The following is an 18,067-nucleotide window of genomic DNA, read 5'->3' as shown; positions in this document are numbered from 1 at the left end:
GACAGTGCATTTGAAAACAGGTGAATTACTTGATTTTCAACCTAAGTTTTCAAATGAAAAATTTAGAGGAGAAATCTAGATCTTAAGTGTAAAAGTCAAGTGGCTAATCTAGTTAGTATTAGAACTTGAATCACTAGCTATACAAAGTATTAAGATAATAAACTACATAATTATATTGCTGTGTTTATCTTTATTCTTTAGCAGTACACTGCTCGTAGCACTCTTCTAACGCTACTAAAGCATTCTTACAAATATTGTTCTCAATCCTCAAGCGAAAGTAATCAAAACCCATTGAGCAGGTTAGAATAGTAGGAGCTCTTCATACCTGTTTTTTTATTACATCTTTAATCTCTGTTCATAAATATGATTTTTATAATTCACAAATGAAATCTTATACATATAAATAGTCTTGAATTTACCCGTTTTCCACTCCAAAAAAATTTGACATGTAGTCCAATAATTTGGTTAGACTCTTGAAGGCCCGTTAGTTGTGGGCCGAGCTTGTTTGCATTCATCTCTTTTAAAGTAATAGTATTAACGGTTCAAGTTCCATATCCAAATGCAAAATGTCAGCTCTTCTATTCACAAAATCAACTCTGACAAGAAGCAAAGATGAAGTTTATGTGGCAGCAGTGGCACTAAGAGCTACAAAGGGACCAGCCCAGCTTTCGATGTCAACTGCTTACTCCCTCAGTGTCTGGGACTTGCAACACTTCATGGTCATCATCAAACCCTCTTCTCCTCTCCTTTCTCAGGTTCTTTCCTCTTCATTACCTCCCCATAATTTTTCTGCTAGTAGGAGCTAGCTTTGTCTGAAAAATCTAACTGAAGCAAGCTGCAATAAGTACAACAGCCCTTATCATCCTTTGAACTCATCTCTCTCCATTTTAATTCAAATAAATTCTTTATTATTTATCTTTGGTAATATTTGTTTAAAATTTTAGGGATATTCAATCTGAATCTGAATCTGAAAATTTTAAGTGTAGGTCATTGTCTTTGATTTTCAACCTGAAGATCCAGAGAACATATACACGGCACTTGCTGCTCTGTCTGGTAGAGCAGTACCAGGTTTGCTATAGTAGACTTCTGCCAAATTTTATTTATTACTATCACAATTCATCAATGTATCAGATGTATCAACCTTCCAGAATTGAAAACTTATATATAGTACATGCGATTATGGTTTAGTTAAAATTTTGGGATATAATTATAGTAACACTTGGAATAGGAGTGGTTCTTACAAGGAAGTTAAGGAAGCTGCCGAGGAGCAGATGTTGGTTCGTTGGATATGCTGAAGGGAATGCTGTTGATAAGGCCTATGACTTCAACAACACATGGGAGGTTGATTTGAGAATTGGGCTTCATGACTGTCGAGATTATACAAATGGTACTAATCTCATTATTCTTCTTCTCATTTTCTTAAGTCGAATCCAAATTTATTAGCATAAACCAATTAGGCTAAGCCACTTTGGATTCATTTTCATGCTTTTGTTGATATAATTAGGGTACTAATTTCTCACTTGATTGTTTGGGCTCTAAATTTAGTTCCCTTGAAATGTAAGGATTGGTTGAACAGCTGACTGGTGAAAAACTTGTGTTGGAGCATCTGAGAAGGAGAAATGGTGGTCAGAGTTAAATCATTACTTTTTATACCTCGCTTGATAATAACTCATAAGCGATGGCATCCATGTCTTTGAAGGAGCATTTGCTGAAACATTAATCACTGTCAATTCCATGGAATCCAGATTGTAAAAATCTCAGGTTAAGTAGTAGAAAAAGAATGATCTTTTTATAACAAGGAAATCTATTTGTCATGAATCTCATTATAGTATACAATTATAGAATGTTGCATTATATGTATTTTTATAATTAATGATATATATAAACTTTATTAAAGAAATTATTAATATAAATATTTTGATTATGAATATGGATAACAATTTAACACAATATTAATTTTTAAAATTTTGCTAAATTTTTAATATATAAAATATTATATTATATCAGTTCTATACCACATTTATAATATAACATACAAGTAGTTATTCTATATCATAATCTAATATGTAACTATTCTACGTAACTTTTGAATTACTAAAATAGATAAAAGTATTAAAGAAGTCTTTGGATTTAGAAGCAGATCCCATCTCGGCTATCCTATTGAAAAATGGGTAAATTAACTCTTATACATTTCAAAGGTATGTTAATTTAAATTTTAATTATTAATTTGGTCTCTTCCTTATAGCTAAAAATATCAATTTTTTTATTTTTCTTAACAATAATTTTAATTTTTTTAAATCTTAAAATAAATATAAATTATTAAAAATATTAAAATTATGTTAAAATATTTTTAAAATAAACATTATAAATAAAAATTTCTAAAAGTTCAAAATATATATGTAAAAAATCTTAAAAGTTACAAAAAAATCTTTAAAATTTTATCAAACTTTTGAGTTGAAACTTAGAAACCATTGTCTTTTACAAGACTTAATTCCGTATTTTATAAAACCCATAAAAATAAAAAAATTTCTCATGCTTGATTGAAGCCAAGAATAAATAAATAAAAACTTGATTGAAGCAAAAAAAAAAAAATCGACTAAAAGTTTTGATTAGAGGTGATCATGGGTCGGACCGGGCCGGGTTCGGGTTGGGCCCACATAAAATTTTAGGCCCGGCCCAAAATATGGGCCTAAAAATTTGTCCAAGCCCGGCCCAAGAGAAAATTGTTAAGCCCGAGCCCGGCCTGGCCTAGCCCATATTAAATATATATATTTAATATATATAAAATATAAATTTGATTAAAAATAAAAAATATATATTTGATTAAAAATAAAAAATATTTAATATATAATTCGGGCCGGGCCGGGCTGGGCTCGGGCCAAAAAAATTTACCCGAGCCTGGCCCGTTTTCTAAACGGGCCTAATTTTTTTGCCCAAACCCATATTTCGGGCCTATATTTTTACCCGAACCCTCCCATTTTTCGGGCAGGCCGTCGGACCGGGCCGGGTAGCCCAACCCATGATCACCTCTAGTTTTGATTACTCACTTTCAAATTTCTCATGCTTTTGTTAATGTTTAGTTTTATCTTGGTCGCCCATGCTTCGAGCTAAAAGATACATAAAATTTTATTTAATGTTTACTTTCTTCTACTTTAGTGAATACTAATTTTTGCACCTATGCTTTTTGTATCTCTTTATGGTGTGTAATTATTGTTATAAAATTTCGATTACTCATTTTTCATCCCCTTAACTATTACAAATTTCCTAGTTTGAAGATATTAATATTTACTACTCTAAGAAGCTTTAATTTAATGAGTTTAAAATTTCTAGATTTTAAATTTTAATATAAATTTTAGGTTTTGAACAAGAAATCCATGGGTTTTGAAATTTTAGAAAACAATGTTTTAAATTTATGGGAAGAAATAAAATATAAAAAGTGAAATTTTAATTTAAAATAAAATCTCAAAACTATCAACACGTTTCCAAATATGGAGAAGTAGCGAAAGGAGCTCATTGTCTTTATCTTCTTCTTCATCGCCAAAAAGAGATGCAAAATCGAAAGATTGTTTCTACGTAAATGTGTTGTTTATTTGGTTTGATTTATTTTTACAGTTATAAAACCATGATTTTATTGAAATGGATGCTTATAGAATTGCATTGGAGAGCATATTTAAAAGGTAAAGTTAGTGTTTCATTGCATTAGATAGTTCTCATAAAATCGAGAATCTTATTGAAAATGAAAATGTTTCTTTATTATTAAAAGAGAGCTCAATTAATTTTTCAATAAAAAAATACCATGATTCATAAAAGAAAAAAAATTCTTTGAATGTAAGTTTTGGCTTTAATAAAATTTTGTTTGATCTTGTTTTCATGGAAATATGTGTTTATGTCTTAAAAGAAAGAAAAAAGGATAACAAAAGATAAAAAATATGGATGTTTTTAAAATATATATTTTAATACCTTTTAAAAATATTATTACTGTACATTTTAAGAATTTTTTTAAATTTCTTTAGAATTATGGTTATTTTTTTTAAAAGTATCAAAGTAAAATTTTAGCTATTGTTCAAGGGCTAAATTAATAATTAACCATTTAAATTAACGTGTGACGTCATCCTCTTAATGGTAGTTAACGGGCAAGCGACCAAAATGCAACAATTCGACAAAATTAGTAACTATTATGTTAGTTTTGAAAGTTGGGTGACCGAAATGTAATTTTAAACAAAGTTTAGGGACAATTGGTGTAGTTTACCCTAAATTTTCAACTTTTTAGAGTTCTTTTGCAAGTGACTTGAAAGAGTGTAATATTTTTCTTATTTTAATATCTTACATGTGTTAGTCGATGGGTTACAAAGGGCTAAAATGATTTTTTTAATGTTTAGAGTTAAGACCAAATTGACAAATTTTGCAAATATTGAAGGTAAAATTTATTAAATTTTTGAATTAGAACCAAAATGAAAAATTTTGTAAGCATTAATTCCTAAATTTTTTGAATTTTTAACATAATTTTTAATATATTTTAATAATTTATATATTTTTAATTTTTTAGAATTGTTGTTAAGCAATTTTCTTAAAAGAATCAAAATGATATTTTATCTATAGTTCATAGAACAAATTAGTAATTAATCATTTAAATTAACGTTTCACGTCATCATTTAACAAAAAAAAATTAACAAAAGGGTTAATTTGTCTATTTTTCAGTAGAGGAGCCAAAATGCAATTCACCCCTAAATACAAGAGCTTCCCTAATACTTTTACCACCACAATTACCGTTTATTGTTGATTATATTACCACATTAACATTTGCATTATTTTTATCATTATTATATTTTATATATTAAAAATATTTTTATTAGATTTATAAACTCTAAACCCAAAACTAAATGAGCAAAAGCCGACTAAAACACTTAATGATACAACCTAAGCCAATTCAATGAAATTGATTCTGTTAAGGGTGGGTTTGGAAGGCGATTGGGTGCAGTGCATTTAGCTTATTTTTTGTCTCACGCTACAGTACCGCTACAGTATCTAATCTCACCGCCACCGCTATTTTTACACTAACCACAAGTAAACGCACTGCCCATCCAAACTCACCCAAAGTCAGTTTCAGTTTTGGGATGATTAGAGAGATCAGTTAAAGCATGTTATCTTCTTAAATTTATATATATTTAAAATATTTATATTTAAATCAAAACTCAAATATATTATATTAAAGTTTAAATTCACTCTCTAAAGCTATAACTTAAATAAATATAAACCTGTTATTTAAAAACTCAAATCTAGAGTATAATAATATATAGATAAACCCAAATCCGTAAACATTAAATAATTAGATTTGTAAAATTAACCCAAATCTAATTAAAATTTATTTTAAAGAAAAGGGTTAATATATATTTTGGCCTTTGAATTTGTCCATTTGTATTTAGTTGGTCCTCGAACTTGTATTCCGTCAACTAAATTAGTACTAATATTTTTAGTTTGTACTGATGTGGCATTGCTAGAAAAACCAGTGGTGCCACATGATAGCCTATCAATATGTCATGCGGCAAACATAAATTAAAAAAATATAAAATAATTAAAAAATTATATTTTTACATCATGAACTTGGACAAGTTATTGTCCAGATACTTCAGTATCTGGACAACTATTTATCTAGACAACCTTTTGTCCAAGTCCACTTTAAATGTGATTTTGGTAATTTTTAATTTTTTTTTATAAAACTCAAAATTTTAGGTTATTATTATTTTGAAAAATATATAAATTTATAAAAAAAATTTAAATATGTAAAAGCAGTTTTATTCATTTTAAATTATTCATTCACTAAGTTAAAAAAAACCCTAAATTTTTTTCTCCAAATCTTTTGCTTATTTTTGTTTTTGCCTAGCGGCTTAGCCTTCGGGTTAGCTACTGCCCGCCTTTTTCTCCTACTCATCAACCCTTTTTTTCTTTCTTCTTTTCATTCACTCCATGCGTCTTCTCTCTTTTTAGTTTACTGATCTATTTTGTGGGTATCCTTGTTGTCTTCACAAGTTGTAATGGACAAATGACGGTGCCTATCATCGTTGAAACACCACTGACCACCAACAGTTTCTTTTAGAAAATAGGTAGCTCTTTGTTGACCTTTTAGTCTGTTTCTATTTTAAGAGTTTCAGAATAATAAATGATTTCATGAGTCAATTTGGACTCGTGTTATCTTAAGTTTTATATATACTTTTGTTTGCTTTTCCATTATTTAATAAGTCTTCACTTTTAGAAGTTTTTGTCTACTCTTGTAGTACGCCTTTTAGTCTTGCTTATGTATGTAGTCTTGCTTTTGCGAGTAATTTTAGGGTTGGTTTTGTTGCCGCCCCCTCTAGTTTGGTGGACGCTCAGTTCTTTTGTTGATTTATGCCCACTATTTTGGACCATCTGGGGTTGATTTCCTTATTGTATTAAGTGATTGCAATCACTCCTGATATGTTGTGCTTGAGTTTTGACAGAGCCGATTGTCAACGTGCCATAATGTTCTATTGATGCTGAAGTTGAAGCTTTTGTTGTGTTGATGGAGCTTATCCTTTACCGCGTACAATGAGTGTTTGTTATTTTTTTTCCTGAATTGTATGGTCTTATGAATTTCTCTTCAAAAAAAAATTCATTCACTAACTTTTATAAACATATATAAAAAAAATATATGTTATAAATTTGTATAATATATATTTTTATAAATTTATAAGCTTTTATATATTTATATAATTTTATAATTTTATATTTTATATGCTTTTCAAAATAATAATAACCTAAAATTGATATTATATAAAATATATATAAAAATCACCAAAAACACATATGGAATGAACTTATACAAATGGTTGTCTAGACATAAATGTATTTGGACAACCATTTATCTATGTTCATTTGATATGAAAAAAATTGTATTTTTTCATTAATTTATATATTTTAAATTTATGTTTGTCACGTGGCGTACTGAGAGGCTGCCACATGGCACCACCAAATTGGCTAGTAGTATCACGTCAACACAAACTAATAGTGTTAGTGTAAAGGTACCAACCTGATTGATGGAATACAAGTTCAGGAACCAATAAAGTCAAAAAAAAAAGGACCAATTAGAAGCAAAAGGACAAATTCAGGGGTCACAATATATATTAACCCTAAAAAAATTATGTTTTAGATAATTTTAGTGATAAATGCGATTTAAAATTAATTTAGTAATTATATTATTAGTAGTTCATAATAAATCATTTTTAATCATTTGAAAAAAAATTATTAATTAATTTTATTATATTTGACTTATTATATTATTTAATTAATGTATTATTACTATTATATCACTATTATTTTATAGAGTAAACTACATAGATGATCCCCTGATTATTAGTAAGTTTCTTGTTGGGTCACCCAACTTTAAAAAAAAAACAAAATAGTCACTCAAGTTATCTTTTTTTTTTAGTCCAAAACCATTAAAACACTAACTACAGCTAATGTGACCGTTAATTTAATTGCTTTGCTTCCTTTTCATTGTTTCCCAGGGATTAAATTGCCAAGTTCTTCAATTTTTTGGGGGCTTTTCTTTGCAAGTAAGTTCTTCTTGGTCTTTCTCCTTTTTTCTTTTCCTTTGGTGTTTGCATATTAACTGTTGTTCGGTTGTCGAGAAAATTTTGAATGTTAGTATTGAACTTTGCATCTTGGAAAATATTGGAACTTTTAGTCATGTTTGGGCTGCTGAGTGGACAACAACTAATGGGTTTCAATTTCTTTGAAGTTTTAACTTTTAGAATGGCTAAATTAGATTCCTTATCTTGTTAGGTTTTGTTTGAACATTTGTTCTATTCAAAGGTGGCAACAACAGCAGCAACATGCAAGAAACCATGCAAGGCAGACATTGCATGAAGAGAACCAGGAAACCAACAGATGCATGCTAGTGTCCACTGTGTAATTCCACAGTAGCTTGTTTTATTTTGTTGACTTTTGCTAGTTAATGCTGTAATCATTTTTTGCTTTGGTCAGCTAAGATTAATTGTGTGCTTAGCTGATTTTATAGTCATATTAGGTTGTCATTATGTTGATGTAAACCTTTAGACACTTGCACAAGCAAGTCTTGTTTTCTTTCAATGTATTTTGATCTATTTATGTATGTAACAATGTTCTTATTCGGGTAATGAAGAAATCACTTTGTTCATTTAATTTTCTTTCTATTTTGCTTCTGTTTTAATCTTTCAAACACTTCAACAATTGATTTTGATTATTTTTAAACCTTATTGCTGAGTTAAAAAACCAACAAATGGTATCGAGAGCCTGTTGTCTTTGAGGGCCTCTTGTTGTGTGCTGTGTTTGTTGAAGCTAAGTGCTTGAAAGAAAAGAAACAAGAGCTATCTTTGTTGCTCGGTGTTTGGAAGCTGTGTGAAGATGAGCTTTTCACCACCACCTCCACCTGTGTTTCCTGGTGAAAGCTATAATATATGGGCTGTAAAAATGAAAACATACCTACAGGCACATGACCTGTGGAATGTTGTTCAAAATGATACTGAGCCACCACCCTTGAGAGCTAATCCAACGATAGCTCAGATAAGGCAGTATAATGAAGACTGTGCAAAGAAGTACAAGGCCATGTCATGCCTACAAAGTGGAGTTTCAGATGTTATCTTCATAAGGATAATGGCCTGTGACACAACAAAGGAGGCCTGGGATAAAATCAAGGAGGAGTTTCAGGGTTCAGACAAAACCAGACAGCAACAACTGATCAAATTGAGAAGGGATTTTGAGAATTTGAGAATGAAAGACTCAGAAACCATCAAGCAGTATGCTGACAGAATTATGGCTACTGTCAACAACATAAGACTGCTTGGGGATGATTTTAGTTATCAGAGGGTAGTTGAGAAAGTCATAACAACCCTACCAGAGAAGTATGAATCAAAGATCTCTTCCCAGGAGGACTCGAGGGACTTATCAGCTATTCCCTTGACAGAGCTGATAAATGTTCTCTATGCATAAGAGCAAAGAAGAGCAAACAGAATGGAGGAGTATTCTGAGGGTGCTTTTCAAGCTAGGAGCAGAGAGAGCACAAGCACAAGCTCGAGCTCAAATCACAAAGGCAAGAAGCCTTGGTCAGAAAAGAAAGAAAAAGTGAAGAATGAAGCTGCCAAGAAGAAATTTCCACTCTGTGCTCACTGTAAAAGAACAACTCACGTTGAGAAATATTACTGGTACAGGCCTGATATTCAGTGTAGAGGCTACAAACAGCTTGGCCATATTGAAAGAGTGTGCAAAAACAAACCAAAAGCTCAGTCACAACATCAGAATCAAGCTCAAGCTGCTGAGGACATCGAGGCACAGGAAGAACATGTCTTCACAGCCTTCTGTTTTGCAAGCTCGAGCAAAGTCAGCAAGATTTGGCTAATTGATAGTGGATGCACTCATCATATGGCTTCAGATGAAAGTATGTTTAAGGAGCTTGACACATCTTTTGAGTCCAAAGTCAGAATTGGAAATGGTGAGCTTCTCAAGGCTAGAGGCAAGGGCAAGGTTGTGATTTGCACCAAGTCAGGTATTAAAACTATCTCTGAAGTTCTTTATGTACCTGAAATTGACCAAAATTTGTTGAGTGTTGGTCAGCTACTGGAGAAAGGTTATTCTCTCCTGTTTGAAGGCAAAACTTGTATAATCAAATATGCTACTGACCAAGTGTTAGCAGCAGTAGCTATGCAAGACAGAACTTTCAATGTAAATGTGAATCAGTTGCAAGCAAGAGCATATGCAGCTCAGGCTGATGAGGCAAGTTTGTGGCACAAAAGAATTGGGCATATGAATTACAACTCACTCGGGCAATTGCAAAAACTAAATGTGGTTGAAGAAATGTCCAAGTTCGAGCCAAAGAAAGAAGTATGTGAAGACTGCCAGCTTGGCAAGCAGACCAGACTGCCTTTTCCAATCAACAAGGCATGGAGAGCCCAGGAGAAACTTCAGTTGGTTCATACAGATATCTGTGGACCAATGAAGACTATCTCACTAAATGGCTGCAGGTATTTTACCCTGTTCATTGATGACTGCACCAGGTTTTGTTGGGTAAGCTTCTAGAAACAAAAGTCAGATGTTACTGACTTCTTTTGCAAGTTCAAAGCTTTGGCAGAAAACCAAGCCAACAGCAAGCTTAAAAGCCTAAGGTCAGACAATGGAGCTGAGTATGTATCTCAGAGGTTCCAGAAGATCTGTGATGAAGCTGACATTCTACACCAACTGACTACTGTCTACACACCACAGCAGAATGGTGTTTGTGAGAGGAGAAATAGGACTGTCCTCGATATGTCCAGATGCCTTCTGTTTGAGGCCAAAATGCTAAACAACTTCTGGGCTGAAGCAGTAAACACATCTGTCTACTTACTGAATAGACTGCCAACTAAAGCAGTTAAGGGTAAAACACCCTTTGAGGCCTGGTTTGGATAGAAACCAGTTGTATCACACTTGAAAGTGTTTGGATGCTTGTGCTATGCATTGGTGCCAGCAGAGAAAAGAACCAAGCTGGAAAGAAAGTCTGTGCCAGGGGTGTTTGTAGGCTACAACAGTGTGAAAAAGGGGTATAGAATCTTTGATCCATCAACCAAGAAAGTTATTGTGAGCAGAGATGTCAAGTTTAATGAAGCAAGCTGTTGGAAGTGGAATGAGACAGATGCAAGCTTGGCTGAAGAAGACTTGCAGGACCTTGATCTCCAGCATGCTGAAGTTGAAAGTGAAGCTGTGGATGATTTTGATGATATGCCTGTCAGAGGCACTAGAACATTGGTAGACATCTATGGAAGATGTGCTGTGACCATGTTTGAGCCATCCTGCTATGCTGAAGCCTCAAAAGAAAGATGCTGGCAAGAGGCAATAGAAGCTGAACTAAGAATGATACAAAAGAATGACACTTGGGAGCTGGTTGAAAGACTAGAAAATAGAAAGATCATAGGAGTCAAGTGGGTGTTCAGGATCAAGAGCAATGCAGATCGATCACTGAACAAACACAAGGCCAGATTAGTTGTGAAAGGATACAGTCAACAGCAAGGAGTCGGTTTCTTTGAAACCTTTGCTCCTGTTGCAAGGCTGGACACTATAAGGCTGTTATTTGCCTTAGCAGCTCAGAAACAATGGCAGGTGCATCAGCTGGATGTCAAATCAGCATTTTTAAATGGATTTCTCATGGAGGAAATATTCATAGAGCAACCTAAAGGTTTTGAGGTTCATGGAGAGGAGCAAAAGGTCTACAACCTCAAGAAGGCCCTGTATGGCCTAAAACAGGCTCCAAGGGCCTGGTATGATCGAATAGATGCCTACTTGACAAAGCTCGAGTTCACAAAGAGCACTAGTGAGCCTACTCTTTATGTTAAAAAGGAAGGAGATGAGACTTTGCTGATCGTGTCACTGTATATTGATGATCTGTTGGTCACTGGTTGCAAAAAGGAGCCAATTGAGACATTTAATAAGCAAATGCAAAGTGTGTTCAAGATGACTGATCTTGGCTTGATGACATACTTTCTTGGTATGGAAGTGAACCAGAACGAGCAAGGCATTTTCATAAGCCAGAAGACTTTTGCATCAAAGGTCTTGAGCAAGTTTTGCATGTCAAATTGCAAGCCTACTAGCACTCCTGTGGCACTAGGAGAAAAGCTCACAAGCCATGGTGATGAAGATCGAGTGGATTAAAAGAATTACAGAAGCCTGGTTGGTTGCCTGCTCTACTTGACTGCAACTAGACCAGACATCATGCATGCTGTTGGTCTTCTATCAAGATTTATGCACTGCTGCACTGTTACATACTTTAAAGCAGCAAAAAGGGCCCTAAGATATGTCAAAGGGACTTTGAACTGTGGAGTGAAGTTTGAAAGAGCTGAGGAGTTGAAACTAGTGGGATATTCAGACAGTGACTGGGCTGGCTCAGCTGATGACATGAAGTGTACATCAAGTTACTTCTTCATTTTTGGTTTAGGTGTTTTTTGCTGGAGCTCGAAGAAGAAACAGACAGTGGCTCAATCCACTACTGAGGCTGAGTATATTACTGTTGCCTCTGCTGTAAATCAAGCCATTTTCTGCCTCTGCTGTAAATCAAGCCATTTGGCTTAGGAAAATATTGTGCAATTTGAATGCTGATCAAAAGGAGGCCACAATGATTAAGGTTGACAATCAATCTGATGTTGCCATTGCTAAAAATCCAGTTTTTCATAGTAAGACCAAGCATTTTAAAATCAAATATCATTTTGTGAGGGAGGCTGAAATGTCCAAAGAAGTAAACTTGGTTCACTGCTGCTCGCAAGATCAACTTGCTGATTTGTTGACCAAACCATTAACTGCTTCAAGATTTGAAGATTTGAAGGATAAGATCGGGGTTTGATGCTTTGTAGCCAAGGACGAGTGTTCAAAGGTGGCAACAACAGCAGCAACATGCAAGAAACCATGCAAGGCAAACGTTGCATGAAGAGAACCAAGAAACCAGCAGATGCATGCTAGTGTCCACTGTGTAATTCGACAGTAGCTTGTTTTATTTTGTTGACTTTTGCTAGTTAATGCGGTAATCATTTTTTGCTTTGGTCAGCTAAGATTAATTGTGTGCTTAGCTGATTTTATAGTCATATTAGGTTGTCATTATGTTGATGTAAACCTTTAGACACTTGCACAAGCAAGTCTTGTTTTCTTTCAATGTATTTAGATCTATTTATGTATGTAACAATGTTCTTATTCGGGTAATGAAGAAATCACTTTGTTCATTCAAATTTCTTTCTGTTTTGATTATGTTTTAATCTTTCAAACACTTCAACAATTGATTTTGATTGTTTTTAAACCTTATTGCTGAGTGAAAAAACCAACATGTTCTCAGTAACCAAACAGGAAAAATGTTAAAAAAGAATGAAAAGTCAATAAATAAACAGGATCTTTTAATAATTGTGTTTTTTTTTACTCTGGTTTAATCAAGTTCATGTAGATATATATATATAATATATGCCCTCTTTTACTGAGAATTTTTTTGGTTTGAATTGTTGGGATTTTGAGGTAGCTCGGAAAAGTGGGCAAGAAAATGAATATGAACCCATTGTTCATATTCTAACGGGGTACCGTTTTCACATCCATAGTTGCTGAACCAGTTAAAGGTAAACAAGAATTGCTAGATTTCATTCAACATATTCATCATTCAAGGTTTCTCAAATGTAGCAAGGAAGATTGTTTGCAACACTTTGGCTGGTGTGGCATGCAACAGCGACCATTCTAAGGTTATAGGTCTGCAAACGTTAGCCGACAATGGAAGCGCGGCTGAACCAGAAAGAACTGGTGAAGCTGTCGTGCAAACACCCCTAGGAAACAATGAAAAGGAAGCAAAGAAATTAAATTAACGGCCATATCAATTGTCGTTTGTGTTTGACTGATTTGGACTAAAACACAAAAATATAATTTATTTTTGTAATTTTTTAAAGTGATATAATCCAAATGAAACTTAGGGTTAGTTTGGATGGGCAGTGTCTTTACATCCGGTGAGGTTAAAAACAGCGGTGGCGGTGAGATTAGTTACTGTAGCGGTGAGATTGGATACTGTAGCGGTGAGATTAGAAACAATGGTGGAGTGTGTATTTGGATTCAAACGCAGTTGTAGCGGTGATGTGAGAATAAAAAATGACTATTAAGGACATCATATTAGAATTGATATATAATAGAAGTTTTTTAAATTATTTTACTTTTTTAAAATTATTAAAATATGTGAATTTATAAATTTATTTAATAAAATATTAAAATGTATCTTCCAATATTTTAATGAATTATATAATTAATTTAAATTATTTATTAGATAAAATGATAATTATTTTAATTTTTATAGTTAAATTTTTTTATAACAATGGTAAATATTATTTTCACAAAGAGTAACATTATACTTGGATCAAATTTTAAAGTATCTAAACGGATGATTTTTAATAATAAAAAATATAGTAACATAAGACATAACAAATTTCATTATTACTAGAAATTAGGTTATGATACAAAATGTTTTTACAAATATGGATTCATTAAACTAGTTCCAATGGTTTCCCTTAACATCGTGATTTCAAGGTCACTTTCTCTGTTAGAAGAACTCGATTCACCTCTGTCAAACTGGCTTGAAGAGATTGGCATGTCAAGTATATTCTCAAATTCTCGAAAATTCTCATCATTTGACCAAGCATGTCTTCGAATGTAATTATGCAAAACCATTGTTGCAATAACTATTAAAACTTGCTTATTGAATGAATAACTTGGAATATCTCTTAATATTGGCCATTTTTTTCTACACTCTAAATGTTCGTTCAATCACAGAGCGTAACGAAGAATGGGCATGATTAAAGATTTTTTTTTCCAGATACTTGATGATTAAATATTATCATTAAATATTAACGGTCGATGTTAGTAAAAGGATCTATTGTTAATTCAAAAACTCAATTGGATGTAAAAAGTTTAGAAGGATTCAATTGATTATTTTGAAAAAAAAATTTGAAAGCTTATAATACCAATAAGCCTTATTATTTTGAGCTGAATATCAACATCTCAAGCCCCAGAGTCGTAGAGCTCGTTCTCTAACCCCCCCCCCCCCCAAAATCCCTTGTTTACAGGGTCCTTTTGTATCATAAAGAATATACAAGCATGTAAAATGATTTGATATTAAGGGAAATTAACATTGTTAACATGATTCAGCAGATTGGAGTGACTTCCATGTAAATGACATCTTCACAAGAACGATAATACGGAATACAAGTACAAAATATTGTAGAATGTGAGATCTGTTCGCAATAAATAAGATATAACATCCTACTACATTCCACATTTCATATATATACTTAGTCGGTTGATCAGCTATCAGAGACTGAAGATTCAGAAGCACCAAAACTGATTTTGAAATCGAAGGAAATGCAAGTTAACTGTTTAATTCCCGCACCTGATAATGTCATCTTAAGCTTGTAGGAACCCTGCAAAATAAAAAGTAAAGATAATTACCTATTTATGTCAATTGTAATGTAACTAGTTGGTGAATGAAGCCTAAAAGAATCTAATTAGGATCTCAGAAGTTTGAAACCCATATGATCTGTTTTCACTTCCCACCGGAGTTCTTTTGGGATAGAACCACCAAGGCAGCTAAATGGAGCTAATACATAGGTGCTACAAAGGATAAACCTCTGGATTCTGGTCACTATTGACAGTTTAAGTATGTAACCAAGTATAATAATAAAAAAGTAATCAACCAAATGGAGCATATCTTCCATATGAAAAACTAGATAGAGGGAGAAATTACCAAATTGACTACATTCTGAAATCTAACAAAAATCCCAAGTGAAAACAAGCTCTAAAGAAAACCAATTAAGAAAGATTAACTAATGGAATGATAGCAAACCAGTTAGCAGAATACAAGAAAAAAGGAGCTGAAATAGTCCATATATGACTGCAGTGAAAGACGGAGTTGGTTATAAGTTCATCAGCTTGTGTGCAAGACGAGGTCCTTGGTTTGAACAAAGGCGTTAGAGTTCTACTTTTAAAGAGAAACGATAGCCAGTAGGTGGAATACAAAAATCCCTTGAAATATTCATTACGCTAAAAATTTTAAAAATATAAGTTCAAGTTATTTCTTCCTTGAGACTATTTTTTTCGATAACTCCAGATTGTTTTCTTTTGTTCAGATTACTCTTTATATAGCTTCGCTAATGGTTGGAGCACATCACAGGTTAACAGATCAGGAGCAGGAAGATGGCAACATAAAAGGCCAAGTGGCAAACAACTCATAAACTATCAGTTTAAGGCTACTCAGAGAGGATACTGCCCAACAGAGAAATGAGACCTCAGGAAATAGGATATCATTGCTTTAAGGTCTCTAAGCTCATCGTTCACTAAAGAATATCAAACAGGCAAGGATTTAACAGAATAAAGCCAGGGTAGCATAATCTGAAATCAAAACAAGTTACAGTCTTCTTATTCTTACTTGAACCTCAGAGAATATCCTGTGCAACGAAGTAAGTACAACACAATATAGATATATGAATGTAACCATCCATTTTATTAGAAAGTTCAGATTGGTATTAGCAAAAGATGTCACATATGAAAAGTGTTTATGAGGTTTTCTTACTGAGCCTAGCAAAACTTGAGGATATTGAGTCATTTATATAATACAAATGTACATACAAATATAAATATTGAAGTGAGGCTTAGAAAAGAGAGATACTAAGATCAATCATGAAGCATTGCAAACAATCGGTGGTTTCTTTAACTGAATATATAAAAGAATAGGTTAGTTGAATATCTCAAAAGTTCAAGTTATAAGGGAACCTCACAAGTGTTATAATTTGAACATAGCTTCGAAAACAAAAAGTGTGTCCCAGTTAAGTGAAACTTACAGGTGGAGTAAAACCAGGTAAAAATTTATTGTGAGAGAGCACAAAGTTGCCAACTGTAATAGGGCAAGATGTTTCCTCACAAAGGTCATGAGTTTCTTGATGGATATGAAACCCAAAGAAGTAAACTTCAATCACCGCTTTGCCACCAGTGATAGCTTGACCTGCAAAAATGCATTCATAAGATGCCAAATAAGGCCCCCTCTATGAACCGTGGATGTGAAAACAAAAGGCAATTCTCATATAAATATACACCAAGTGTACTGCATATAAAAAGGCACTCATTGACACAAATGACGAAGGTTCTCAATGCCAAGAAATGGCTTTGCCGGTAAAAGACAGCACAATTTGAGCAATTAAGAATGAACTTTACATGCAAGAGCATAGTCCACTAAGATTAGAAATGTATTTACTAGATAAATTGGATAATAATGTAGGGTATTGTAAATCAGAAAGAATACTAGGAAGAATTAACTTTCATCAAGAGGGTTTCAAAAGAATTGATAAATTAATGATATGGATTTTGGGGTTGTGCTGCAACTTGAATAGTACTGAGACCGTTATTTAGGGGTTTTAGGGTTAAGTTTGACAAGAGCTTCAACCACTGTTTCATACAAGTCAATACATTGAAGGTTAGATTCTTAATTAAAAGAAAACCTGAAGCTTTTAACCTAGATTTGTTTAACCTTCATGCTTAATGTCCCTAAAATTTAAACATGGTATGATATATGATCTTCAAAGACCCTTTAAATACATGATAAACTGAAGAAACAATTGTATTCATACTCCAGTTTAAGTAACATAGATAAAAATTATCCTTACACACTTCTAATCTTACCCACAACAAACTTAGAAAAAGATTTTATTATCTTTAGTTTATGATCCAGAGAACTAAACAAACCCTAAAGCTCACAAAAAAAAAAAAAGAAGAAGTCAAAAACCATTTAGAAATTGCAAAAGCTGAAAGTTACCAGTAGAAGATGAGACCGTGAAGGTGGCCGGTTTCCCACTAATCATAGGATTAGGTGATATGTCGACTCCATCCACTTTTACAACGTAATTACCTTTATTATTTGCATTGATTTCAATCTAGGAACTCAGGCATATTGAACACACAAAAAGAACTAAAAGAACTGAAAAGCGATTAACTCAACCAGAGGCTGAAACTATCTGAACAACATCAAATCACAAGAACCAAATCAATACAATAGATAACTGAACAATTCCAGCTCTTCAGTTGAGAGAAAAAAAATAAAAATTTTAAATTAGATCCAGGCATGATAATCATGTAAACAGAAAATAATAATTCAAACAACTGGTGGAAGCATTGAGTTAAAATCAATGAACGATAGAAGCAAAGATAGAAAAGGTTTGAATCTTGGGAGAATATTTAGATGGGTTACCTTAGATTCAAAGGATTTATCTCTGTTCTTGGTGAGGAAGTAAGGAGAAGTAAATTTCTGGCAAAGAATTGAGGGAACCTAACCTCAATGAAAAAGAAAACGTCTAAAGATTTTCCCAAATCTGAAAACAAATAAGATTGGGAAAGAATATACTTTATAAAATTGTAAAATAATAAATAAAAATATTGGCATTTTTGTCTGCAATAAAACTTGACTGCCCACCGTGTTTAAGCTGGAGCTTTTACCTCTAGTTGGAAATGAGGCTGGCAGTGAGGTTCAAACCTTCAACTGCATCTCACCATT

At 32.9% G+C, this 18,067-nt stretch overlaps 2 protein-coding genes and 1 long non-coding RNA gene across 4 annotated transcripts; 2 read left to right on the top strand and 1 right to left on the bottom strand.

Annotated features, from left to right (window-relative positions):
• Positions 1 to 557: 557 nt before the first annotated feature.
• On the top strand, positions 558 to 1,854 carry LOC105802751 (uncharacterized). 2 transcript variants are annotated; one of them, XM_012634581.2, is made up of 4 exons: positions 558 to 755; positions 987 to 1,068; positions 1,229 to 1,387; positions 1,563 to 1,854. In XM_012634581.2, exons 1-4 carry the CDS (start codon positions 567 to 569, stop codon positions 1,634 to 1,636), a joined length of 504 nt encoding a protein of 167 aa, XP_012490035.2. In that variant the 5' UTR covers positions 558 to 566; the 3' UTR covers positions 1,637 to 1,854. The 2 variants fall into 2 exon arrangements, with proteins under 2 accessions (XP_012490035.2, XP_012490042.2); XM_012634588.2 differs by having other exon boundaries at positions 1,546 to 1,854.
• Positions 1,855 to 8,400: 6,546 nt separating this feature from the next.
• LOC128042476 (uncharacterized) lies at positions 8,401 to 8,985 on the top strand. The gene has a single exon (XM_052633821.1). The coding sequence runs from the start codon at positions 8,401 to 8,403 to the stop codon at positions 8,983 to 8,985; it is 585 nt and encodes a 194-aa protein (XP_052489781.1).
• A 5,633-nt stretch (positions 8,986 to 14,618) lies between these two features.
• Positions 14,619 to 17,863, bottom strand: LOC105802763 (uncharacterized). Its single transcript, XR_001136285.2, has 3 exons — positions 17,765 to 17,863; positions 16,365 to 16,525; positions 14,619 to 14,948 (listed from the first exon to the last, which is right to left on the bottom strand). It is a non-coding gene; the product is annotated as an uncharacterized LOC105802763 (long non-coding RNA).
• Positions 17,864 to 18,067: the final 204 nt, after the last annotated feature.

This window comes from Gossypium raimondii, chromosome 7, assembly GCF_025698545.1.
Source record: "Gossypium raimondii isolate GPD5lz chromosome 7, ASM2569854v1, whole genome shotgun sequence".
NCBI classification, from domain to species: domain Eukaryota; kingdom Viridiplantae; phylum Streptophyta; class Magnoliopsida; order Malvales; family Malvaceae; genus Gossypium; species Gossypium raimondii.
Note: the sequence above shows the minus strand (reverse complement) of the source record. Positions and strands in the feature narration are given on the sequence as shown.

What these genes read in the sequence shown, in the direction of transcription:
- LOC105802751 (XM_012634581.2), top strand. Translation starts at nt 567, where the DNA reads ATGTCAGCTCTTCTATTCACAAAATCAACTCTGACAAGAAGCAAAGAT. An exon ending in GTCTGGTAGAGCAGTACCAG is followed by an intron (nt 1,069 to 1,228) that starts GTTTGCTATAGT and finishes CACTTGGAATAG; the next exon opens with GAGTGGTTCTTACAAGGAAG. An exon ending in CTGTCGAGATTATACAAATG is followed by an intron (nt 1,388 to 1,562) that starts GTACTAATCTCA and finishes TTGAAATGTAAG; the next exon opens with GATTGGTTGAACAGCTGACT.
- LOC128042476 (XM_052633821.1), top strand. Translation starts at nt 8,401, where the DNA reads ATGAGCTTTTCACCACCACCTCCACCTGTGTTTCCTGGTGAAAGCTAT.